This window comes from Pipistrellus hanaki, assembly GCF_964339955.1.
Source record: "Pipistrellus hanaki genome assembly, chromosome: 6".
Lineage (NCBI taxonomy): Eukaryota > Metazoa > Chordata > Mammalia > Chiroptera > Vespertilionidae > Pipistrellus > Pipistrellus hanaki.
The window spans coordinates 34,232,253-34,258,674 of record NC_140508.1 but is presented as its reverse complement, the minus strand read 5'-3'; the positions used below and the strand labels follow the sequence as shown (position 1 = coordinate 34,258,674).

General features: G+C 51.6%; 1 protein-coding gene across 3 annotated transcripts; it reads right to left on the bottom strand.

The window, feature by feature from the left end:
* Positions 1–200: 200 nt before the first annotated feature.
* CCM2L (CCM2 like scaffold protein) lies at positions 201–15,845 on the bottom strand (the record flags this gene model as incomplete). Of its 3 annotated transcripts, none has more annotated exons than XM_084887712.1 (10): positions 15,775–15,845; positions 15,136–15,300; positions 12,259–12,342; positions 11,980–12,163; positions 10,505–10,953; positions 6,596–6,731; positions 4,882–4,945; positions 2,274–2,403; positions 1,617–1,755; positions 201–511 (listed from the first exon to the last, which is right to left on the bottom strand). In XM_084887712.1, the coding sequence occupies exons 1-10, from the start codon at positions 15,802–15,804 to the stop codon at positions 201–203; spliced, it is 1,692 nt and encodes a 563-aa protein (XP_084743838.1). In that variant the 5' UTR covers positions 15,805–15,845. The 3 variants fall into 3 exon arrangements, with proteins under 3 accessions (XP_084743838.1, XP_084743839.1, XP_084743840.1); XM_084887713.1 differs by having other exon boundaries at positions 11,980–12,160; XM_084887714.1 differs by having other exon boundaries at positions 15,136–15,270; positions 15,775–15,822.
* Between the last annotated feature and the right edge of the window lie 10,577 nt (positions 15,846–26,422).

Genomic DNA, 26,422 nt, shown 5'->3' with positions numbered 1-26,422 from the left:
CAGAGTGGCTAGCTGAGCCCCAAGCCCCTGCCTCGGACTTCAGTAGGAACCGGAGCCCTAAGGGCAGGATCTGAGACGGGGAATGCAGGCTGGATTGGGGGTGGTGGCCTGGTGAGGAGGGGCCCAGAGGATGGGTCCAAGGCCAGGCTGCAGGGCCACGCGCTCCGCCCTCCGCCCTCCGCCCCGGCGGCAGCCTCCGGCTACAGGTAGTTGTCTTCCGACGCCTCGTTGCCGCCCGGGGAGCCCCGCGCCTCCTCGTCCGTGCTGTCCTCGTCGGGGGCCAGCGCCTCGATGTCATGCGTGATGTCGGCCAGCAGCCGGTGGAAGGTCTGCTCCTCGGGCCGCTGGGCCGCGCCGTCGTAGCTGCGCACCGCGGACGCCGACGTGGAGCTCATGCTGCGCTTGATGCGGCCGAAGCTGTCGGTGAGGATGCCGCCCTCGCGGATGCCCACGCCCTCCAGGAAGCCCTCGAAGTAGCCGATGTCCTGGTCCTGGATGAAGGGCCGCATCCCTGCGGGCCGAGGGGCAGGTGACTCCCGGGGGTCCGGCCCCTTCCCCTCCCACAGGGGGATCGCCTCCGTTGGAAATCAGGGTTCAGATCCCCGCCCACCACTCACGCACTGTGCGCTGCTGTGCGGCCTTGACGCTGAGCCAGAGAATAATGACAGATCTCGGGGTTCATGGCACATGCGCATTAGGGTTAGCTTGTTAGTGTCACATCCCCATTACAGAGCTGTGTGACCCTCATGAAGTAACTACTCTGGGCCCTGGCTGCTGGCTCCGTGGGTTGGAGAGTTTTCCAGAGGCCAGGGTTGCAGGTTCCATCCCTGATCAAGGCGTCTGCAGGAGTCAACCAGTGAATTTGTGAAGTCCATGTTTCTCCCTCTTTCTCTCTCTCCCTGTTTAAAATCAATAAATTAAAAAAAAAAAAAGAAAAAGGAAAAAAAAAGAACAACTCTTCTGAGCTTTACTTTCCTCCCGGGGAAAACGGAGGTAAGTACCCATCTCCTCCTGGTAGGCATGTTAGGGTTAAATACAGTACTTAGCACACACCGGGTGCCCCATAAAAGGGCGCTCATTTCACCTCAGTAACTACTCTGTGACTTCTGCCCTTTGCTTCTCTGAGCCCCAGTTTGCTCATCTGCAAAATCGGGGGTAAATAATTGCCCCCACTTCCCAGAGCTGAGGCCATTCAATGAGGTGAATGCTTGGCACATGGTAATGGCCAAATGCATGTTAACTGAGTAATACTATCATTCCCACGATTGTTTCACTAGCCTTCCTCACTCGCTGTGTGACCTTGAACCAGCTCCTTGGCCTCTCTGAGCCTTAGCTTCCTCCTGGGGTCGGATGGGAAGGTAGGCTCCTCTCCCAGGTTTGCCGTGAAGATGGGATGGTTATACCAGCGCTTTGTTCTTATTGACTTTGTGACTGAAGGCAAGTCCCTTCTCCTCTCTACACCTTGGTCTTCTCACAAGCTCCACAGGTCTCATTCTCTGGGCCTTATCAGAGGCTGAGAGATAAGGAACAAACACTCCCTGCCTGGAGACTGACCAGGACTGCCATGACCGCGCAGGGGCCTGGGCTGACCTTTGGGGGGTGGGGGAGGGGCTCACCGAGGAGGAAGAACTTGCGCCGGTCTCCGTAGAGCTTCAGCAAGCCCGAGCAATAGTCCTGGATGGGCAGCCCCAGCCGGTACTCCCGCAGCAGCAGCGCAAACTGCTGGATCTCCAGGGGGCCCAGCTTACTCCGCAACTGCGGGGACACCGTTGGAGATCAATCCCAGGAAGCACCCGACCCAGCCCCTGCCTGAAAGGCCCAGAGCCCTCTCGCAGGGCATCCTTGGCCCAGCCCTCCTCTGAAAATGCTTGCTGACATTAGTTTAGGCCCCTGGTCGGCAAACTGTGGCTCGCAAGCCACATGCAGCTCTTTGGCCCCTTCAGTGTGGCTCTTCCACAAAACACCACACCCTGGGCGAGTCTACCTTAAAGAAGTGGCGTTAGAAGAAGTTTCAGTTTTAAAAAAATTTGTTTCTCCAAAGAAATTTCAATCGTTGTACTGTTGATATTTGGCTCTGTTGACTAATGAGTTTGACGACCCCTGGTGTAGGCCTTTCCACAAGCTGGCCTCAGTATACTCTCCTCACTTCAGGTCCCACTCTGGGCCTTATGCTTCAGTCATGATGTCCAATATTACTTTCGGTTCCTGAAATGACCTGTTTCCTCCCATCTCTAGGCCTTTGCTGGCGCTGCCTGCACCGGTGCCCAGCTCACCGTGACCATGTAATCCTGCAGCTGCTCCAGGCCCACGGCGCTGTGGTCGCTGCCGCTGCAGCAGGAGTCGTGGAAAGAGGGTGTGGATGTGCCGCTGTAACACGCTTCAAATGTGTCCTGGGAGCCGTTGCTGCAGGGATAAGCAGAAAGGGGTCCTCACTCACCTCTCTCCAGCTCCTCCCCGGCCGTGGGTGGAACGTGGGAGGCATAGCTACTCGTGCTCTGGGCTGAGGCCTCCTCCTAGGTCCCATCTTCTCTTCCAAGGCCTTACACTCCCTGGCTCCACATTGTCTGGCTGCCTCTCCAGCCTCTTCTCACTCTTTCTGTCTGTGCTCAGGCCACCCTGCCTTCTTTTCCTCTAATACTGTAAGTGCCTCTTCACCTCTGGGCCTTTGCACATTCTGTTCCATCATCCTGGAACGGCTCTCTCCCCCTATCTTTTGCTCAGCTAATTCTTATTCATCATTGGATTTTATTTTATGTGTGTGTTTTCTTTTTAGAGTAAATTTAATTATTTAATTATTTATTTTTAATTTCTATTTGAAAATATATATTTTATTGATTTTTTTTTTTACAGAGAGGAAGGGAGAGGGAGAGAGAGTTAGAAACATTGATGAGAGAGAAACATCGATCAGCTGCCTCCTGCACACTCCCTAATGGGTATATGCCCACAACCAAGGTACATGCCCTTGATCAGAATCGAATCTGGGACCCTTGAGTCCGCAGGCCGATGCTCTATCCACTGAGCTAAACCGATTAGGGTGAGAGTACATTTATTAACGCTGGGGGCAGTGAAACAAGAAAGGGCCTAGGGTAGAAGCAACAGGAGAGAGACTAGGAGGGGCTGCTTTGGCTCTCTAGAAATCTTATGAGAAAAAAGTGAGCCACGGTGGGGCTGCTGTCCACTCACTGGAGTCACGAGAAAAGAGGCCTTGGAGACAGGCTCGGGGGGTTAACCTGGGACAAGTTGCCCCTGCCCATTGCTCCCTGGTTGCAAGCCTCCTGGGGTCCCTTAGAGTTTAGGAGACACATGGGCCTGCTCCAGGGAGGGAGAGTACCTAGATTTTAAATGTCATCTTTTCAGGAAAACTTTCCCTGATCCCCCCAGACTGGGTCAGACTCTCTGTCCAATGAGGTCACAAAGTCTACTCATGACAGGCAAGGGCTTCCCAGATCTCACCGAACATTCTCTCCCACCACAGTCACTGCCACAGCCACTTTGGCCTCCTGGCTGATCCTCAGACACACCCAGCTCTATCCCGCTTCAGAATCCTTGCACTTGCTGTGCCCTCTCCCAGAATGCTCCTTCTCCGGGTCTCTCAGGTCAAGTGCCATCGCCTCCGAGAGGTCCTCCTGATCGCACAGCCTCTCTCGGCATTCTGAACTTCTCTTTAGTGCTTATTCTCATTAATGCTCATCACTATTAAATAATGACTTCATTGTCTCCTGTGCTACGCTGTAAACCATGCAAGAGCAGGGAACTTGTGTTTCTTCACTTGTTGTGTACCTACTGTGTGTTAGCCATGGGTCTTGTCCTTGTCTTGCTCCCCACTGTATTCCTAGCACACAGCCCAGTGCCTGGGTAGGTGCTCAATAAATATTGCTTAATAAAAAGCCAGCCTGGCTGAACCCAGTTTGGCTCAGTGGTAGAGCGTTGGTCTGCGAACTGAAAGGTCCCAGGTTCGATTCCGGTCAAAGGCATGTACACTGGTTGCGGGCACATCCCCGGTAGGGGGTGTGCAAGGGGCAGCTGGTCGATGTTTCTCTCTCATCGACGTTTCTAGCTCTCTCTCTCTCTCTCCCTTCCTCTCTGTAAAAAATCAATAAAAAAATATATAATTAAAAAAAAAAAAAAAAAAAAAAAAAAAAAGCCAGCCTGCCTCCTGGTCTTCACATTTCTATAACATGGTGGTGAGGTGTGTGTGTTGTTTTTTTTTTAATCCTACATTTTCCAGTCTTCCTACTTGTAGCCATGTGACCAAATCTGGCCAATGAGATGTAAGCAAACAATGCCAGTGGGAAATCCAGCAACGCTCTTTAAAGAGGCCCCTGGCGTGCTGCCCCGATGGCTGGAGCTCTGACCATCTCTGGGACATGAGGTGGCCTTCAGGATGGAAGTAAGTGCTGAGGAGGGAGGAAAAGAGAAGCCTGGGCCCCTAACAACCACAAGACCATACATGAAAAACTGGTCTAATCTTTTATGTAAAAGACGGGAGAATGCCCCATCTTGTTTAAGCTCTTCCTTTTTTTCTATTTCAACTAAAATAACCCAAAACGACTTTTTGGCGTCAGCTGTGATTTTGGACCTCTCAGGCCACTCAGTCTGGATGACTGGGAGAGGACCACAGGCCCACGTGGGCCCACTTCTGGGCTCTGGTCACACCTAGGTCTCTCAGGGGTATGGATCCTCTGAGCTCATCAGCGTTCAGTTTACCTCTCACCCTCAATGCCCACTGCCTCGGCACAAATCAAAGTTGGGTCACTTTCTCCCACCTGTCTTATCCATAGGGGGCTCAAGAATGCCTAGAAGCACAACCCTGTTTATGAACAGGTGTGTGTGGGGGGGTGGAGGGTGGAGAGTAGGGTCCCCAGCAAGGGTGGTACCCACAAAGAGCTGCAGCAGCTGAAGTCGGCATCATAGGCGTAAGTCCCATCGGTTCGGCAGCTGTCACCTGGGATACAGACAGAGGGGCTGTCAGGAATCAGCATCCCCAGCTTCTGAGGCCTCCACCTCAGCCCCTCTCTGGGGTTGGGATGGTGGCTGGAACAGTTGGCTTTGTAAGCAATTGTAAGGATGTTAGCTTTGCTTGGAAATGGGCAGCTACTGGAAGCTTCTAACCATGGTTCCTGGCCCCCCTACACACACACACACACACACACACACACACACACACACACACCTCACCCCCTGACGCACAGATGATCTTGGGCAACTCACCTCCTGTCAACTGGCCCTCAACTTCCTCAACATGGGGACATCACGTTCCTATCTACCTCAGAGGGTCTTGGGTATAACAGATGCGGGAACAGGTGAGGGAGCATTATGTAAACTGGATGTGTTGGAGTTGGCACAAGAAAGAACTTTTTTGGGGAAGGAACTCAGTCTTGAGAGTAAAGAAGCACTGCTTACAGAGAACTGGCTCTGTGCCTGGCCCTGTTATGTCATCGAAGCCAGGGACTGGCCTCACCTTCAGACCTTGGCTCACTCAGTGCCACTTCCTCAGGACCTCCCTGACGCCCCAGGCAGGCTGCTTCCTCATTACATGTTCTCACAGTGCAGCATGTGGTTACACTGTGTTTTTGTAGCTCTTTAACTACTTACTGTCACATTACCTCGGCAATGCAAGCCTCATAAGGGAGGGCCACATCTGGTTTTGCTCAGCAATATATCCTGGCGATTTGCAGAGCCCAGCACATAGTAGGTGCTCAACAAATATTGGTCGAATGAATTGCTTGAAATATTTATTGCCTTACCTCATTTATTTGCCTGTCATATCTGCGACCGTTAATGAATGATCCCAGCTTCCTCAAGCCAGTTTCTACAGATGGGAGTGCCTCCAGAAGTAAAGAGCCATCTCCCTGTGGCTGGAACTATGCAAACAGGGATCATGTGGAGGGGGCTGGGCCTGAGGAAATTCACCTAGTGGTCTTGAAGGCAGCAAGGGGAGCGAAGCTGGTGCAGATAGAAGCTTTAGAATCACACATACCTGGGTTTGAATCCTAACTTTGATACTTAGTAGCTGTGTATACTTGATTACTTTATTGACTATTCTGAACCTTAATGTCCTCATCTGTAAAACTGGAATCATAAGGCCTCATAGAGAGTTCTTTCATTCATTCAAAAAATAAAATTGAGCATCTGTGATGTCCATGGTCCTGTGCGAAGCGCACAGAATCTAGTGGCAAACAGGACGGACAAGGTTGCTTGGCACATGGCTGGTGCTCAGTGAATATTCTATGGGCCTCATTCTCATTCCAGCCCTTGAGTGCATTCAAGGACCAGTCTTGAAATTTTAGCTTTGACCTACTGTCCTAGTGGGGCTAGCCAGCTTCATAAACAGACAATGCACTATCTTAAGTTTCTGCAAAAGAAGGAACACAAAAACAAAAGGGAGAGGGAAGTTCAGCTGTTCTGAATCTGACAACCAGAACATCTAGGAAGCAGCTAGGTTTGAGATCATGAAAATGGACATTAAAACAAAACAAAACCACATATTGGGGTACACTAAAGGCTTCCACTGGCCCTAAGTCTTGGGGCAGCCTCCCTCCCCTGACCTTTCAGATGTTTCATAAGAGAGGAGGCCAGGGGTTCGACTACTCACTGCGGCTGCAGAGCCACGGCCTTTCGGGCGTGGATGTGTAGTGGTAGCCAGCCCGGTCCACGCACTCGATGCTCTGGTCCCCATAGATGATCTGGAAGACCTGACAGATGAGGGCGCAGGACTCCTCGGCAGCATCCTGGCCGGGGGAGGAGGAGGCACAGTGTGAGGAGGCTCTCAGAGACACACATACCTTTTAACAAAAGGGCTTTGAGGATATGTCCCATCTTTGGGTTTTGGACGCCTTTATATAATAGAATCCAATGATGATTCTAACCCTTCTTCCCTGAAAAATGCACACATGCAACCTAATTTCTGGGGGAGCCATTAGCCCTCCTGAAGCTTATCTAAAAGAAAGACCTCACCCTAGCCAGTTTGGCTCAGTGGATAGAGCATCAGCATGTGGACTAACGGGTCCCAGTTCGATTCCATTCAAGGGCACATACCTGAGTTGCAGGCTCAATCCCCAGTGTGGGATATGCAGGAGGCAGCAATCAATGATTCTCATCATTGATGTTTCTGTCTCTCTCTCCCTCTCCTCTCTGAAATAAAAAATATATATATATATTTTGAAAATTAAATAAGCCCCAATTTGTTTTAGTTTACAGGTAGGAAGGTGAAACCCAGAGAAGTAAAGTGATTGGCCAGGACTGGAGCCAGGTCTCCCAATACTTAGTAGGAGGAGCAAGAATGAAGTGGATAAAAGTGTTAGGTTCGACATAGTTACTACTTAGTTAGATATGAGCTTCCTTGAATTCAGGGCAAAAATGGAAGCAGGATGAATACATAAAGTTCAGACTCTGGTAGAAGGAGTGAACTTAAGTCCTTGGGTGAAATTCTTTGGAGATTAAAAATATAAAGAAGAATTTGCTTCTTTTAAAAAAAAATTTTTTTTATTGATTTCAGAGTGAGAGAGGGAGAGAGAGACAAAAACATCAATGATGAGAGGGAATCTTTGATTGGCTGCTTCTTGCATGCTCCCTACTGGGAATCAAGTCCCACAACCCTGGCATGCTCCTTTACTATAATCAAACCCAGGACCCTTTAGTCCACAGGCCGACACTTTATCCGCGGAGCCAAACCAGCTAGGGCAGAATTTGATTCTTTAATTGATCTTGTTATGCCTTCAAGCAAAAGACACAGAAATGATGAAGAGATTAACTCCATGAAGGCATTTTCTATTTTGTATCTCTCTCTCTCAAAAAAAAAAAAAAAGCTCAGGTGTAAAAATGTGACTCAGGATAGGCATTTTGGGATGGGCAATGTACTATTAAACCAGATTGAGCCCTACAATAACCCTACGAAATGGACAGGGAAGAGAGGATCCTTATTTTATAGTTAAGAATCTGAGGCTTGGAGTGCTTAAATGGCTCGCCTGGGCTCACAGCAGGCTCATACATTGGTTAACATTAGCACCCAGATTTTTTAAAAATGTTTTTATTGATTTCAGAGAGAGGGAGAGGGAGATAGAAACATTAATGATGAGAGGCATTGATTGACTGTCTCTGTACCATCCCCCCTGGGGGTTAAGCCTGCAACCTGTGCATGCGCTCTGACCAGGAATCGAACCATGACTTCCTGGTTTATCACTGAGCCACACCAGCCACACCAGGTGTTTTTACTCTAAGTCCTTTACCCTCCTTGGGACCACAATGTTTCAGACAGGAGGCCAGAGGCTAAGAAACTCCTAGAAAACAACTTTTCATTTATTTATTTGGTCCATAAATTCTCACTTAGTTCTATTGTGTGGCAGGTACTGGGCCAGGCTCTGGTCTCAGAGTGAATGAGATGAGGTCTGTATGCTAAAGCCCTCACAGTCCACGGGGACACATAGGGCACAAACTCATTTTCCCTATGGATTTGGAAATAGATTTTCCTACCTAATTATCACTGCAACCTGCTTATTTTCTTATTGGTCCCTCTCACAAGGTATAATAATATAATGTGACTTAATTGATCCTGTCATTCGATATTTATTGAGTAACCACTATGCTCCAAACACTGTTCTAGGAGCTGCAAACACCACGGTGAACCACCCAGGACCCCCAGGTCTCTTGCACTCTACAAGGAGGCCAGTCTGTACAGAGTGGAGTGAAGAGGGGGGAGAGAGAGTAGAAGAAGATGAGGCCAGAGAGGTAATGGGGATGGTGGCTGGGGCTACTAATATAAGGCAGATGGCTTTATACGCAATTGTAGGGACATTCGCTTTTATTCTGCGTGAAATGGAGAGTCACTGAAAGATTTTGAGCAGTGACATAATGTGACTTAATGGTTGACAGGACTGCTCTGATCCGTGGGGGAAGAGATTGTAAGTAAGGGCCAGACCAGTGAGGGGGACTGCATGATTCAGACTACAGATGCATGAACCTGGGCAGGGACTGTGGAGAGTGGGGAAATGGATGGGTTTTGGTTATATTTTTAAAAATAGGGCAAGAGGATTTGTTGAGAGAGTGGATATGGTTTGTGTGGAAGAGAATGGGGAGCCAAGGATCACTGCAAGGTTTTGGTAAAAGCAACAGAAGGACAGAGCTGCCATCAATCAAGATGGGGAGACCAAGGCAGGCGCAGGTTTGGGGGAGAAGACTGGGAGCTCAACTTGTATGTCATTTAGACCTTCGAATGCAGGGGCAGAGTGGAAAAACGTGTCTGCAGATTTGATGATGAGAGAGAAACTTTGGGGGACATCTCAGGGTTTTAAATGCCCCAAGACTGGAAGAGACCATCTGGAAATGGGTAAAAGGGAGAGGAGGATCAAGGACTAAGCCTGGAGCACTCCAGCCTTAAGAAGCTGAAGAGAAGAGGGGGAAGCAGCAATAGAGAAGGAGCAGCCAGGGACATGGGGGGTTGGAGGGAACCAGGAGAATGGGGAGAGCTGGAAGCAAGTGAGAAAGTGTTTCAAGGAAGAGCGAAAGTTTTCTGATTATTATCCATCCCTCCTTTTGGACAGGCAACGTGTCTGCTTTGTTCAGCAGGGGACCCTGGGCCAGAGGAAAAGCTTAGAAGCCACAGGGCTTGACGGTGTCTGCTAGACTGTTAGCTCCCTCAGGGAGGTCACCAAGTATGTCTCCTTTATCTCTGTACCCACAGCACCTCTCCCAATACCCAGCACAAGCTGGCACTCAATAAATATGGTCAAATGACTGAAAGCAAGGGGGATTGTGGAGAATGGGTGGGGCAGGGTAGGCAAGGAAAGAATGGCAAGAAGGCTTTGGGTGACAACATAGTCCCGGTGAGAACAGGCCCTGAGCTTCCTGGGTACCAAGGCTGACATCACCGCCTGATTCCTGTGTGGCCTTGCCCAAGTTACTTAGTCCTGGGTCACGGTTTCCTTCTCTATGGAATGGATATGACTGAGGTATTTCCCTCTACCGGGTACTGTTAGGATGAAATAAGTTAATGCTGATTCTGTGTCTGGCACTGGGTGGCACTGGATTAAGGTGACCAGACGTCCCGATTTTTAACAATTTGTCCCGCGGTGTTTTAAAAAAAGTCCCGATTTTTTGGAACTTGTTAGAAATCGGGACTGTCCCGCCAAAAAGTGGGACGGCTAGTCACCTTACACTGGATTCATGCTGGGGATTCGAGTCCTCATGGTTGTTACTATGGTATGTAGTTCGCACACTGACGATCTTGGAGAAAGAGCAGGGTTGGAGGAGGGATTAAGTCAAGTCTATTTTGAGTTGCATCCTATTGGGACAGCTGGGGGAAATGTCCTGGAAGGGTCCGGGGCTAGAGTTTAGAAGCCGTTTGGTGTCACGGGCTCACAGGTAGTAACTGAAGTCAGAAGGAGGGAGAAGGTACCCAGGACCCTCGTGGGTGGGGCAGGATAGAGGGGAGGGGGGAAAGCGGCACCAGCCCAGCCCCGACGCGCCAGGGAGGCAGGGGCAGCGGCGCGGGGTGCCCCGGGCTCACCTTGTTGGGCACGGCCAGGATGACGAGGTTGCAGTAGGCGTCGGGGCTGGGGGCCGGGTCCAGGGGGTTGGAGCCCGGGTGGCGCCGCTCCCAGCTGCCGCCGCCGCCCGCCTGCCGCCGCTCCCAGCTGCCGCCGGGCTTGCCGGGGCCGCCGCCGCCGCCGCCGGGCCGCCGCTCCGCGCCGCCGCTGAAGGTCTGCCGCCGCTCCCAGCTGCCCGACGCCCGCGGCCCGGCGCGCTGGCGCTCCAGGCTGCCGCCGCCGCCCGCCCGGGCTTCGGCGCCCGCCGCGCCGCCCCACGCCACCCGCCAGTCCAGGCTGCAGATGGTGTGGCGCCGCTCCGTGGTGCCCACCCGCCGCTTCTCGGGGGCGGCGCCCGGCGGGCCCGGGTCGCGCCCGGCTCCCCCGGGGCTGGCGTCCACGCCGGCTGGCACCGGGTCCACGCCCAGACCTGGGAGAGGCGGGCGGACTTCAGCCATGAGAGACTGGGCTGAGAGCGCCCCCCGGAGGCCGTCTGGGGGCCTGAGGGCGCCTCGCAGGTGTCCCCCGCACCGGGCCCCGCCCCTGGCTTCAGGCCCGCCCTCAGCGGAAAGGTCCTGAGGCCAGACCCCCTCTCCCTCGGGTGCTCACTATGGGGCACCATCCCCCGCCTCAGCCTCCGCAGGCCGTTCCCACCCGCCCCGCCTCACCCCACCCCAGTGCTCCTCTCTTTGCCCAAGGTCCTAGGGGTGGTCAGACTGTCCCTTCTCTGTACCCTTAACTCGGACCTTGTCCCTGGTTTCAGGGCCCCCTAGGATTCAGTCTTCCCTTCACCCCGCCCCCGGCCTCAGGCTCCGCCTTAATTTGCAAGGTCTGACATCTCCCACTGGCTACCTTAGCTTTGAGCTCCGCCCCCTGCGTTTGGCCAGGCCCCTCGACCAGACTCCTCCCCTCGATCAGACTCCTCCCCTCAGCCAGACTCCTCCCCTCAGCCAGACTCCTCCCCACGATCAGACTCCTCCCCTCAATTAAACCCCTCCCCATGATCAGACTCCTCCCCACGATCAGACTCCTCCTCTGGATCAGACTCCTCCCCTCGATCAGACTCCTCCCCTCGATCAGACCCCGCTCCTCATCGAAGTCCCGCCCTATCCTATCCTCGGAGCGCTGCGGCCACGCCCCCCTTCACCGGCCCTTCAACTTCATGCTCTTCCGGGGCCTCAGGATTCCGGCTTCTCCTGCCTTCACCACCATATTGTGGGTCAGGCCGCCCACTCTTTGGCCTCAGCCTTGGGCTCGGTCTTACGGCATAGGGCCAGAACCGGACCCTACTCTCTGGATAGGGTGGTCAGGCCTTTGCCATCACCCGGTCACACAGCCTCAGGCCTGCTCACGCCCCGGGTCACACTCATTCCCAAAACAAGCAGTTGAGGCTTTTCTATCCCTTGGCCTCCTGGCCCTCCCTTAGGCCCCACCGGGGCAGGCCCACCCGCTGTACCTGTCTTAAGCACCAGCAAGTGCAGGGCGTCGTCCTGTAGGTAGGAGGCGGCGGCGATCTCGTGCGTGGGGATTCGCAGGATGAGCTCCTCGTTGTCGCGCCAGGTGAGCAGCAGGCAGCGGGCCGACAGGCTCAGGATGCTGTCCTGCTCCGCCGTGGTTTTCAGCGGCAGCTCCTTCAGCTGCTGTGTGGTGGGTCGGATCTCCTGAGTCCCCCGGGGCCTTGGGTGGGAGACGGAGAAGGGGACAGACCTTGCCTCTCCCCTCTCCAGAGCCTTACCCTGGCGGTGTCCAGCAGCTGCAGGAGCTCATCTCGGCTGGAGGGATTCAGTGAGGAGGTGACCCAGGTGAGGTGGCCCAGGAACTGGATAGCAAAAAGGGATGGGAGCGGGGATTGGTGGGAGAAGGGCAGAAAGAGACACACTGAAGCCTTGGAGGACCCTGACCTCCTCACTGATACAGTGAAGATAGACAGACAGAAATATCTGAATTAATAATAAGAACCTGATGGTAACTGTTATTGAGCCAGACACAGCACAGTCCTGAGAGTTTTGTGCACATGCATCCTCATTTATTTATTTAAATCTGTTTTATTAGTTTGTTTGTTTGTTTTGAGAGGGAGGGGGGGGGAGAGAGAGAGAGAGAGAGAGAGAGAGAGAGAGAGAGAGAGAGAGAAAGAGAAAGAGAGAAGCATGTGCCCTGACTGGGAATCAAATTGGAGACCTTTCAATGCACTGGACAATGTTCAACCAACTGAGAGCCACACTGGCCAGGACTCGTCCTCACTTTAAGCACGAGAAAACTAAGGCACAGCAAAGGTAAAAAACATGTCCAATTTATATCACCAGAAAGGACAAAACTGGACTCCACCCACCTCAGCTCACCCTATCACTGCTAGCTTATATTGCCTGAACACAGTTATTTAGTTGCGATGGAATCAAAAGTCACTATAATAGCCCTAACCGGTTTGGCTCAGTGGATAGAGCGTCGGCCTGTGGACTCAAGGGTCCCAGGTTCGATTCCGGGCAAGGGCATGTACCTTCGTTGCAGGAACATACCCAGTGTGTGTGTGTGTGTGTGTGTGTGTGTGTGTGGGAGGCAGCTGATCGATGATTCTCTCTCATCAATTTTTATAACTCTCTATCTTTCTCCCTTCCCCTCTGTAAAAAAAATCAATAAAAATATATATTTTTTAAAAAGCTTGAAAGAACTGACCTGAGTAGATTTGTCCACCCCAAACACCAGGATCAACTGACTGTGCAAGTCACCCACCCTCTATGTGATCTTGTTGCAGAAATCAAATAGGAAGGAAGGAATGTTGTGTCCAACTCAGACATCATTTTGTGAGAAAAATGATGGCCCAAATCAATAAATTGATTCTTCATTCATTCTTAGTTATAACTTAATGCTATCAGTTTACTTATATGTTATTCCATCAATATAAGAAGGAAGTCTTTTATTACTTTTAGTTTTATTCTTCTAGGTGGATTAAGTAATCAAACCTTTTCTTCTTATTCTGAATTTTCTTTTTATTTCAGTTCCCAAATTTTAAGTGGATTTATTTGTTAGCTTTTTCCTCCATATGGGATTGCCAGATAAAATACAAGATTCCAGTTAAATTAAAATTTCACATAAACAATAAATGTTTGTTGTTGTTGCTTTAGTATTTTTTAGTCCCATGCAGTATTTGGGACATACATTATTGCTAAAAACGTATTACTACCCTAACCAGTTTGGCTCAGTGAATAAAGCATCAGCCTACAGACTAAAGGGTCCCAGGTTCGATTCAGTCAAGGGCACATGCCCAGGTTGTGGGCTCAATCCCCAGTATCGAATGTGCAGGAGGCAGCCAATCAATGATTCTCTCTCATCATTGATGTTTCTATCTTCTCTCCCTTTCCCTTCCTCTCTGAAATCAATTTTTAAAAAATGTATATTTTAAGAGTATTACTTGTTTACCGGAAATTCAAATTTAACTGTTTTTGCTAAATCTGACACTCTTAACCCCATATCAATCTTCCTTGGGTAATGAGGATTCTTCGCTGCTCCTTCATGGTGTTCCTGAGATAGAAGGCAAGCCTTTGCGTGGTCTCAGTCCCCTGTGGTTCGCTGAACTGGATTCCTTGGACTTGGACACTGAATAGCAACAACGCCCCTACAGTGAGATCTCAGTGGAAGGTGCTGCTTCTGAGTACACAGAACCCTCTCCCATCGCTCTCCCCGGTGGGCAGGTTCTGAGCCTCATGTTGAGATGGAAGCACTGAGACCGAGCACATGGAGGTCGCTTGCTGAGGGTCCACAGTATGAGGCAGGGGCAAGGCCCCCCGGATCCTTTCTCTGAGTCTCCTTTGTGTGAGACAGGGCTGTTGAGGGGTAGGTGTGGGGAGAGGTAGGTAAGGTCTCTCTTGATGGGTCCAGGACATGGTACCCCCAAATAGGGCACCTTATTAAGAATATCTTGTCCTGCTGGCGTGGCTCAGTGGTTGAGCTTTGACCTATGAACCTGGAGGTCTCAGTTTGATTCCTGGTCAGGGCACATGCCCAGGTTTGGACTTGATCTCCAGAGTGGGGCATGCAGGAGGCATCTCTCATCATTGGTGTTCTCTCTCTCTCTCTCTCTCTCTCTCTCTCTCTCTCTCTCTCTCTCTCTCTCTCTCTCTGAAATCAATAAAAATATATTTTAAAAAGAAATATCTTAAGCCAAAGGAGTTTGAGAAAACACCTGACCTCCCCTTCCCTGAAAGCAGGAGACAAACCTGTGTGAAAGGTTCCTCTCTGCACAGGAGGAAGGCAGGCATCCTTCTTGCCAGAGACGGGACGTGGGCCCGAGCAGGCTGTACAAACAAACCCTGTCACTTCTTCCCCGTCCCTAGCCCTAGCCGAAACCCTCCTCGGCCTTGTCAAGTCTTCACACAGTTACTGCTTCTTTGTCCAAGAGGCACAAAAGCTCCCTGCTCTGGGCACTCCTCGGGGGTCTTCATTCTCCTGTGGACGTGCAGCACTTGAACAGAACGCGGGTGCTTTTCTCCTGGGACTCTGTGTTTATCAGTGTCATATTCAGACCAGCCAGACCCCGAGAGGGCGGAGGAACGCTTTCTACCCCCCTACACCCCTCACCCCGGGCACGGCCCACCCTTCCTCCTCACTCCGCACCCACCTTGACCTCTTTCTCCAGGTAGTCACAGAGCAGGATCTGGGGGTCGATGAGGTAGTCGGGGGGGTACAGGGGCATGGAGTGCAGGGGCCGGCGGCTCACGCTGCTCCGGACGGCTGTTCCTGCGCGGCGGGTAGCCTTTGGGAACATCAGCCTTAGCAGGGGGCCCTGTGTGAACACGTGGGGGGAGGGCAGTAGAGTGGAGCCCAGCAGGGGAGCAGGTAGGTGTCTCAAGCCAGGTTGGAAGCCCAGAGCGCAGAACTGCTCTGCAGAGTGCCTTCTGTCCTGGGAGGCAGGGAGCAGGGGAAGGGCCTATGCATGGTCCTTGGCCTGAGAAGCTACAGTAGGGATTCCCCCAGGATACCAGGGAAAGAGGTTGGAATCTGTCTGTCTGGGTTTCCCTGGACGGTGTCTGTCTGTCCATATTCCAGGGACTGCAGAGGCCACCGAGAACAGGGAGAGCAGGCTAGGGAGATTGGAACCCAAATGTCTGACTGCTCAGGGGTGAGGAGAAAAGTCCTTCCAGATGAGAAGGGAGGCCCTGCTTCTGCCCCTCACTGCCCCTCAGCCCCACCCTGGCCTCCCACTGCCCCAGCTCCAGGGACATTTCTCATCCTGCGCCCCTCCCAGCCTCCCACCTACCTTTTTCCCTTTCTTGACTTCATAGTCCATGGTGAAGCGTCCCTTCTGCTGCCCTCGTAACTACTGCTCCCCCCTCTCCTCCCCCCCGAAAGTTTCCCTTTGTTCTTTTTCCTGCCTGGTCGGAAACTCCACCAGCCCCGAGTTCCTGCCCCTCCTGAGCGATAGGAGCAGAGTGGAGGGGGCGGGATGTAGCCTTGGGACCGACCCTTCAGCTCAACTGTGGAAGGCCAGCCAGAGCCGCGGACCTGGGAGACAGCTTCAGGGCCTCCAGCCAGAGGCTTGCTGTGGAGGGGGCTTGGGAGTTGAGTGAAGCTAGGGGTCCCCTAAATTTGGAGTCAGAAAGTCCCAAATTGTACCCCTACTCCTACTACTGACCTTGCCGTGTGACTTTGGCAAGGCCAGTCAGTTCCCCCTTTGACAGCCTCGGTTTCCCCCTCCCCACTATAAATGGGATTATATTGTCTCCCTCTCTGGGCTGCTGGGGTGAGAACCACATGAAAGAGTTGGTGAGAAAGTGCTTCGTCAACTACACAACCCTGTGTCCAAGCAGGTTATGATCATTAAATCTTATCATCATTCCTGAGGGAGGCGGTATGGAATGGGCTTCAGAGACAGGCTGCCTGAGTTGAATCCTGCCTTTGCCCCTTACTAGGGTTATGACCTTGGGCAAATCCTTGAACCTTCCGTGACTCCGTTTCCTCATCCATAAAATGGGCCTAGGCAGTTTGGCTTCGTAGTGCCCTGGTAAGGATTAAATGCATTTAGGAGAGTTCCTGGCACATGAAGTGGTCAGTAAATACTAACTACCCATCTCTCTGTCTGTGTCCTGGCCTGGATAAAGCCCCCTTTGTGGTTCTGTGCTGAGGACTAAGTATTTTGTCTCACTTATTCCTCACAACACTGGGTTACAATATTATACAGACTTTTTTTTTTTTTTTTTTTTTTTTTTTTTTTTTTTTAAAGGTTCAACTGAGAGGCTGGCCAAGGAAGTCACAGTGACCAAGAGGGGGGAATTCTGCCTGGTCTGGATCCGAAGCCTGGTCACTTACCTCTAGGGCCTATCCACTCTGCATGCCGCACCCACGACTATTGGAAAGGCTCTGATTGGCCCAGTCCTGACATTTGGGTTCTGGAGACTCAAGCTCTGCACCTGAGTTGCTGTAGGATCCAGGCAGGTTGCTCATTATAACCTCTCTGGGCCTCAGCTTCTGGTCTTCCCAATGGGAACAGTAACCCCAAAGCCCTGCCCTGTGGACAGAGGGGTGCCAAGAAAGATATCAGGCTCCGGACGGAGGAAGCGGCTGGAGATGGTGAAGTGTGGGCGCCAAACAAAGCACAGGATTGTTTTGGAAGGTTTTCTGGAAGCATGGGTGTGCCGGGTCAGTGCCTGTTGGAATGAGGGTCGGAGCTCCCCCTGCCTCTGGGGGAGAGGGCAACAGGAGACTGTCAGCTACCAGCCTGCCTTCCTTCTTGCTTCCCTCCCCTTTTCCAGGGAGGGGAACAGCCCAGACTGCTTAGTGCAGCGTTTTTCAACCGCTGTTCCGCCGCACACTAGTGTGCCGCGAGATGTTGCCTGGTGTGCCATAGGTGCAGACAAGACAAGAATTTTATAATTTTTCACTATTTTGTTTACTTAATATTTCATAATAAAGTAATTATAAAATACTTTCTTTGTGTTTATTTGATTCCTATTCAAGAGAATTACTTTATATATAGTCAATATAGGCACAGAGTTAAATTTTTTAACATTTTCTAATGGTGGTGTGCCTCGTGATTTTTTTCATGAAACAAGTGTGCCTTTGCCCAAAAAAGGTTGAAAAACACTGGCTTAGTGCAAGCTCACACAGCCACACCCTCCTGCTCCCCTACATCCTGCCAGTCATCTCCCAGTAGCAGGAAGAAAGATCTCCACTGGCCTGGCCTGCCCGCCCACAGGAAGAGGCCAGACTATCTACCAATCCCTACTCCTGACATCAAAACTCCCACGTAGCCCCCGGAGTAAGCCTTGGACTCCCAGCAGCACAGGAAGTGAAAGGTGATTTCTTTTATTTTTTATTTTTATTGATTTTTTTTTTTTTTTTACAGAGAGGGATAAAGAGTTAGAAACATCGATGAGAGAGAAACATCTATCAGCTGCCTCTTGCACACCCCCTACTGGGGATGTGTCCGCATTCAAGCTATTGGGTCGGCAGCTAAGTAATTGCGGATTTTTTAAAGAAAATCAAAGACAATTTTTTCATGGAACTAAATAACTTTATTCTGTAATGTATTGCCCATTTTGATCAATGACCTTTTGCCATCTTTCAGGCAGCATCATAATCCCACGTTCAAAAAACTTCTGGTTTTTATTAGCAAAAAACTGAATCAGGTACGATTTGACATCATCATCATTATTGAAATTTTTACCATTCAAGGAGTTTTGTAAAGATCGAAACAAAAAGTAATCAGATGGTGCAAGGTCAGGACTATATGGTGGATGTGGCAAAACATCCCAACCAAGCTCCATTAATTTTTGCCGAGTGACCAAAGATGTGTGTGGCCTTGCATTGTCATGATGGAATACAACACCTTTTCGATTTGTCAATTCGGGCCGCTTTTCTTCAACTGCATTGTTTAATTTCGTTAGTTGTTCAATGTAGACATCAGAATTGATCGTTCGGTTGGGTGGTAAGAGTTCAAAGTAGACAATTCCTTTATAATCCCACCAAACTGATAACAAAACCTTCTTTTGATGAATATCAGCTTTTGATGTTGTTTGAGTTGGTTCACCTGGCCTGCTCCACGATCTTTTCCGCTTGATATTGTTGTAAACAACCCATTTTTCATCGCCAGTTATCAGTCGTTTTAAAAATGGATCATTTTCATTACGTTTCTTTAGCAAATCGCAGCTGCTAATGCGTTGCGTTAACTGTGATTCTTTCAGTTCGTGAGGAACCCATGTATCGAGTTTTTGAACATAGCTAAGTTGTTTTAAGTGATTTTCAATGCATGTATGTGATACATGAAGCTTCTCTGCAATCTCACGTGTTGTACTGTGACAGTCTGAATTGATTATTGCTTTGATTAGGGCGTCATCAACTTCAACTGGACGACCAGAGCGTTTTTCATCTTTGAGTGAAAAATCACCAGAACGAAATTTGGCAAACCAATTTTGACACTGCCGTTCTTTTAAGGCTTTGTCACCATAAACAGCACATAACTTTTTATGAGCTTGCGATGCGTTTTCCCTTTGCAGAAATAAAAAAGCAAAATATGACGAAAATGTTCCTTTTGATTTTCCATTTTTCAACGAACGCCAAACGAAAACTACAAAACAGATCAAAAAACTTTTTTTACTGATTAACAGCTGAATAGCCAACTATCAAATAACAAAATGTGTTTTACATTTGTACTACGTCTGCAAACTAAAAATTCAACTGAAGCCATATATGTGTGAAACCCGCAATTACTTAGCTGCCGACCCAATACATGCCCTTGACCGGAATTGAACCTGGGGACCCTTCAGTCCGCAGACCGACGCTCTACCCACTGAGCCAAACCTGTTAGGGCAAAAGGTGATTTCTTGCTCTGGCAGCCCCATGGCTGGCTTTTGCAAACCTTTTCCTTTCTCTGTAGAATTAGGACTTCCGCTATTTCTGAACTAACTCCAAACATCACTGAACTGTTGGGAATCGCAGATAGGAAAAGACATGCTCTGAGTGCCACTAGAAACAGGGAGCCATCTGTGTATTCCCTGCAGTGGCCCCTGGGCACCCTCCCAGGGCCATAAACAGATCAAGTGCTTAGAAAATGTCACTGAAAGTGGGTGGAGACAGGTGCACCTGCATTCAAATGTTAATGACCTTGAACAGGTAGTTGGTTCTTCTCTGGGAGCTCAGAGTCCTCACGTGTCCACAGCAGGATAATGCTGGCGCTTGCCTCAGAAGGCAGCTGCAGGGATTAAATGGGAACAGAAGCACACAATGGTAATACTTATTATTAAAATTAGCTCGTGAATCATAAAGGAGGCGAGTGAAACAAAGTCCTTGCTCTCAAAGACTTAGCAGTTGTGGCAAATAGAATCCACCACTTCTGAGCCACCTCCAGCTGATTGGCAGGGGCTGTGTGTGTGTGTGTGTGTGTGTGTAGAGGATTATAAACACCAGATCGACTCCCAGCGTGAAGAGGGGATTGATTATCAATGCCTGCCATGGGGCAGGAGGGGGGAAGGTGGCAGCTGGTGTTCAGTGCATATGCTGACCCTGACCTGGTTAGAGAGAGAGACTCACACAGGTAAAGAACTCCGATATAAGGCAAGCGACTAGTTGGGGGAAGGCAATCAGGAGCCATTCACCAAGCCAAGCCTTGAAGGGCACAGGGAAGGAAGGTCACTCTGGCAGAGGGAACAGCTTGAACGAACACACAGAGCCTGGATTGTGGTGCTTTTGGCTGCAAAGAGCAGACTGCTCTACCAGAGGCGGCTTAGGCATAAGGACACTCTGTTAAGGCAGGAAGTTCAATGGTAAGTGATTTCAGGGCTGACTAATTGAGCAGCTCAAAAATGGCAGCAAGCTCCTTACATTTCCACTTTGCTGGCCTTGTGGGCTGAATTGTGTCCCCCAAAATGTATATGTTGAAGCACTAACACCCAGTACCTCAGAGTGTAACTGTTTATGGAGATAAGTTAAAATGAGGCCATAGAGGGGGCTCTAACCTAATCTGACCGGTGTCCTGACAGGAAGAGGAAATTGGTACACACAGACAGACACCAGCGGAGCGCGCACACACACAGGAAAGACCGTGTGAGGACAATGCACGAAGGCAGCCATCAGCCCGCCAAGGCGAGAGGTCTCGGAAGACGCCGATCCCCCCGGCCTTTGGGCCTGGGATTCCCGGCCTCCAGAACTATGAGGACCTGGGTGTCTGTTGTGGAAGTCCCCCGGCGTGCCGTCGTTTGTTTTGGCAGCTCTAGAACACCCGGACGGCTGGTAAGATGGCTGCTGCGGCTTTCGGAGTGATACATCCACCACGATCCTGCCAGGGCTTCCCCCTTCCTGTGTGTTTCTCAGTGAGGGAAAACCTTCCGCAGAGATCCTTCAGAAGACCTCTCAGGGACCGAAGGACCAGCTAGATCAGCCAGAATATATTTTGGCTGTGACAGAGACCTAAAGAGCAGTGGCCTACACCTGATGGAAGCTTATCTCTTCTATCATTAAAGTGGCCCAGACCCTAACCGGTTTGGCTCAGTGGATAGAGGTCAGCCTGCGGACTGAAAGGTCCCAGGTTCAATTCCATGTACCTTGGTTGCAGGCACATCCCCAGCAGGGGGTGTGCAGGAGACAGCTGATCAATGTTTCTAACTCTCTATCCCTCTCCCTTCCTCTCTATAAAGGGATATATATATATATATAGTGGCCCAGGACGGTGTGGGAGCCCCAGGTGTGCAGGGCCAGGGGCTTCCTAGTTGGCTCCATGCTCTAGGGCTGCTCCCAGCTTCAAGGCGGCTCTCCACACAGCTATAGTCTCGCCAGCGAAGGGTAAACAGAGCCAGGGGAGAGCACAATCCTCCTTTTATTTTTTGTAATCCTCACTTGATGATATGTCCTTTGAGAGAGAGAGAGAGAGAGAGAGAGAGAGGTGCCTGGCATATAGTAGGTACTCAATAAAATTTGTTAGAAACTTCAGCCTGGGTCCTGAGCTTGTCATGGACTCATTCTCTGACCTCTGGCAAGTCAGCCCCCACCCCATCTCTTTTCCCCCTTTATCTGTAAAATGAAGCATTTGGAGCCAATTCCTAGGACCTTTGCTCACCCCCTCCATTCTGGTTGACGGATGGAGGCTCTGGCCAATGAAGGGAGCTTTGTGTGAGAGCCTAACCCTCCCAGCAAACTGTCTGTGGCAGAGGGTGTCCTTCCTCCCCGTCCCGCCTCCCGTCTCCTTCCTCTGACCCAGAACAGCTGAGACAATGGGACACAGACAACACGTACTGAAATGACTTTTAATATCTCATGTCGCAGCAAAATTAAAAATATACAAAAAGTTCGTGGTGTACAAAAGAGTCTCAGTACAGAAGCCCCGGCTTGGGGCCCCTCCCCCTCCGGGGGAAGCGCAGAGGGGTGAGCCGGCGCGGGCGTGGGGGGTAGGGGGTGCGGACTGAGGATGGCACAGATGTAGTAAATACCAGGAGGTCGGACAGGAATGGGAGACAGAAATGGACAGGGTGGGGGCCAATTTGGGAGGCGAGAATCACCGGAATTGTGCTGAGGGAGGGAAATCAGCCCCTCGGGCATGGCTAGTGGTTCCTGGAGGAGGGGGTGGGGGGAGACGCTGGGTTGGAGAGGCGGGGTCAGCTCTGGGAGTGCTCCTTGCACCCTGAAAACCCCAGCCTGCCCCCAACTCACTGTGTGGCCTTGGGCTGGCTGCCTCTCTGGGCTCATCCTTTCAGGAAATCAGGATGCTGGGTGGTTAAAACGCCGATTCTCACCTCGGGGTCCGAAACTCTGGTGGTGGTGGTGGTGGTGGTGGTGTGTGTGTGTGGGTGTGTGCACGCAGGAATGCAGGCCCACTAGTGCTCTTGGGAATTGTGTAAACACTGTGATACAACACAGATATGCCCCAACCCTCCAGCCCCAGGCCCCAGAAGCTAACTTGAGGTCTTGGTAGCATTTCTTTGCACTCAGAAGCTCAGCTTGCGTTAATTGAATATGAGAAAATAAATTATGCTTCCAGAATCGAGGCTTGTTCAGGAGAAGAATCTCCCAAATGCTAGGATCCTCAGGGGTGAAAATAATAACAGGGGCTCCGGGAATCGCTGGGTCCTTTCCAGCTACTTCTGACCGTTTGGGAAACCAAGGGGTTAGGGGGCTTTGTGTACGAGGCCCCCCGAAGCTTGGTGGGTTAGCCCCATGGAGATGGATTCTGGGATTTGGTGAGAGGGACACAAAGAAATATCCTTGTCCTGCCTGGTACTTTTCTCACCCCCTTGTGCCTCAGGCTGCCCTCCACTCTGGGGTTATTGCGGGTGCCCTAGGCCCTCACCCCTCCGGCCTGGCCTGGCGGTGCCCTTACAATGATTGTGCATAGAATAAAGGCCAGGATCCCTGGGGAGAAGGCAGCCCCTCCTTGCAGTGAGAAGGGAAGGGTGGAGGTGGCAGGCAGGAGGGAACTGCCCCTCTCTCCCTGGGGAGTTTTCTGCTTCCAGGAACCAGGCCATCCCAGACAGAGCCTTCCTCTCCCACTTCCCTTCCTCGCCTTGCCTCAGCCTGAAGCATCCAAGAACCTGGGAATGTCCCAGCTCCTCCCCAAACAGAATGGCACACACCACTCCTTTCCCCGCCAGCCCCGGGGTCTCAGAAGCCCCTCTGGTTGGGAAGGGGGCACTCAGGCCCCATCCCCACTGCTGCCCACATGGCTTGGCCCTCAGCCCCTTTTGTTGAGAAATCACAAAGCACCTCAGTATGAAAATGGGTAGTTCCTCTCCCCATGGGCCCGACCTCCAGCTTTACCTGGGAGGGAGATGGGTGTCAAAGGGTGGCAGGGGCCAGCACTGAAAAGGGCAATTGGGTTCTGGCTTTCAGTCCTCATCCTGAACGTGGACTCTCCTCCCACCCCATGCAGGTTCTTCCTAACCAGGGGCCCCCAAACTAACTTCATCAGGCACTGGGGGGGTCTCTAGCCCTTAGGCTTAGCAGATGGTGATTCCTAACTCAGGGGCCAACTCTTAGGTGGCCAGACGGTGAAAGTTGAGGGTTGGACTAGAAAAGTCTCAGAGGAAGCCAGGGCCTCTGTCCTTAACTCCCCCAGAGGCTATCCGGGAGCTGTAGGGCTCCCCAGAATTCCAAACTGGTGACCCATGGCCCAAATACAAGTGTTTCGTTTGGCCAGCTCAGGATTTTTCAAATATTTGAATTTTAGTACCTGTAGGCAGGGTATACACTCTCCTGTTTGCCAGAGTCCTCACCACACCCTCTGGTCTAGCACCACCACGTTATCATTTTCATCACCTGAAGGCATTTGAATTTGCAACCCATGCACCCTACTCCCGAAAACCTTCTCCCCACTGTCTGAGGCTTCTGTCCACTCCAGGCCCAGGTGAGCTCCACGGAAAAGACCTTCAGAACTTCGGGGCTGCGAGGCAAGATCTTCCTTGGATGTACTGTCCCTTGAGATTCACCTGAGACCCAGACATTCCCCAGCCTTCCCTTCCCTACTCCGCTTTCACCAGTTCTCACGGGTGACACACTCTGTGGACACACGCTTAGCAGGGAGCTGGCTAGGGGAAAGGCAGATTTGGGGGATGAGGCAGATGAGAGGAGGGGAGCAGAAGAGACTTTGTTGTTGGGAGTCCCTTGTGTGGAGGGTGGAGGCCTGTGTGTTTGGCTGGGATGGTGATTAGAAGGCACATGGTACATCAGTGCATGGAGGTATGACAAGGGATGTGTGGTGCCTGGAGAGGTCTGGGGAGCAGTCAGTAGTAGCCTGAGGGGTCGGTTCCGGAAAACTAGGAGACAGTAGTCTGTCCTGGACATGGGGACACCTGTCTCTTGGGGATGAAGATACTGAGGACAGGGCAGGGCCTGGCATATTGGGTACCCAGAGCATCCTGTTCTCGTCTATTCCTGGAAAAATTAAGCTGCCCTAGCCGGTTTGGGTTGTGGATAGAGTGTCGGCCTACAGCCTGAAGGGTCCCACGTTCAATTCCGGTCAAGGGCACATACTGGGTTTCCCGCTCAATCCCCACTAGGGGGCGTGCAGGAGGCAGCTGATGGATGGTTCTCTCTCAACATTGATGTTTTTATCTATCTCTCTTCTCCCTTCCTGTCTGCGGGGGGAGGGGAGGAAAGACCCAATTTTGTCTCAGCTCCAGGAAAAGCCTTACCATGCCACTGACTTCCTGTGGGATCTTGAGCAAGTCCCCAGCCCTCTCTGGGCCTCCTTTCTCCTTTACCAGAACCCTGGATGTGGAGGGCGGATGGCTCATCATGAGGACCCCACTGGGTTGTGGTTCTGGAACCTGCTCTCACTGTAAGGACCCTGTAGGGTTTCTGGGAGAGGACTGAACAGCTAGGCTGGGGTGGGGGCAGAAAATGGGGAGCAGGAGTCGGGGGCTCAGGGGATCCAATTCTGGTAGGGAAGGGACTGGCTGAGGTAGATTGTCACAGAAACAAAAACAAAACAACAGCTGGGATGGGATTGTGCCCTTCTCCACTGAGACAGGACTGGCAAGGACCAGACGAAGTGGAGGACAGGCCGGTGGAGAGGGACCTCAGGCCTGGAGGGATGGGGTCTTGAGTTCCTGGGGGTGAGGGCGGGGGAGTCCTTAAGGGGCTAAGGTTTTTCCTGAGGGTGAGAAACAGGAGGAGGTGCCATGGCCCTCTCTGAGGGCCGTTTCTGCTGGTCAGAGGTCTTGCAGCAGAGGTTCAGAGGGAAGGTTTGTGGGGTTGAGCTGAGGGGGTGGGGATGGAGTAAGGTCCAAAACTGTGGCCAGGGCTTCCCCAAGAGCCTCTAGCCCTGCCTCAGCACTGCCAGCTCTGGTTCTCCCTCTTCGCTGGGTCTCTCACGGAGCCGTAAGGACTCCCAGCTCCTAGAGAGGTTATTTTTTAACGTTTCCTTTTAGGATGCTGGAGAATGGATGCCAGATGAGCCATTCTAGGACCCTGGGGGGTAAAATAACTTGCCAAGGGTGACCGCATGTCACATCTCTGAGCCTCAGTTTCCTCCTCTGTGAGAGGGGTTGATAGCACTTATTTTTTTTTTTTAGGGAAGCTGCAAGCCAGGGAAAGTTTAAGTGAAACAAGGCGGGGTGGAAACTGGCACGGTCAGCCCTGGAGAAACAGTCAGGAGGATCTGGGTCCACAACCTCAATGCGCCACCTCACAAAGGGCTCTAAAGTGTGTGTAACTGGCCGTGAAATTCCGTCTCCAAAGATCGGTCTGGGCAGATCCAGGAGGGTGGGTGAACGAGCCAAAGGGAGGCTGGGTCCGCCACAGGCTTCCCCACCACCTCTCCCCTGGAGGCCTGGTTCCCAAGCGTTCTCAGGGATTAGGGGCGGAGAAGGAAGAGGGAGGAGCATTCTTCATGTGTTGGTGGGAGGAACGCACACACCATCTCAGCTGGTGTGCCAGGGGGTGAGGTGACTTGTGTCACAGGTTTCATGTGTGCTTATATGTGTGTGTTTATGTGGGTGGTCCTGTCCTGTCTGCCTTTGGGGTCACCCTGCACCCCCAGTGTGGCCCTCGCCCTTCATCCTCAGCAAACTCCCTATCACCCATCACTAGCTGATGGAACAGCAGGAGTCTGGGACCTTGTGAGACTAGCTGCCTCTCTGGGCCTCAGTTTCCCATCTGTAACCCCAGGGAGGCTGAACCAGAGAGGGTTAAGTGCTCCTCTCATTTGCATAGTCTAGGATCCTCACGGGGTACCTCACGCCCAGCCCAGGCCTGCATCTTGCCTGAACATCACCCACTGTGTCCTTGCAGTGAACACGCCTTAGTTTGCATGGGGGAGTGGGGACATGGTGGGGGGTTCCAAGCTCTGCCTGGAGGCTTTGTCCCCTCACCCCACAGACTGCCTACTCCTGCACTCCCCACCCCAGGACTGGCCGTCCCAGGTGGAGAGGAGAGGCCCAGGGGGAATGATCTCCTGGCACCATGGGATATTTGGGACATGG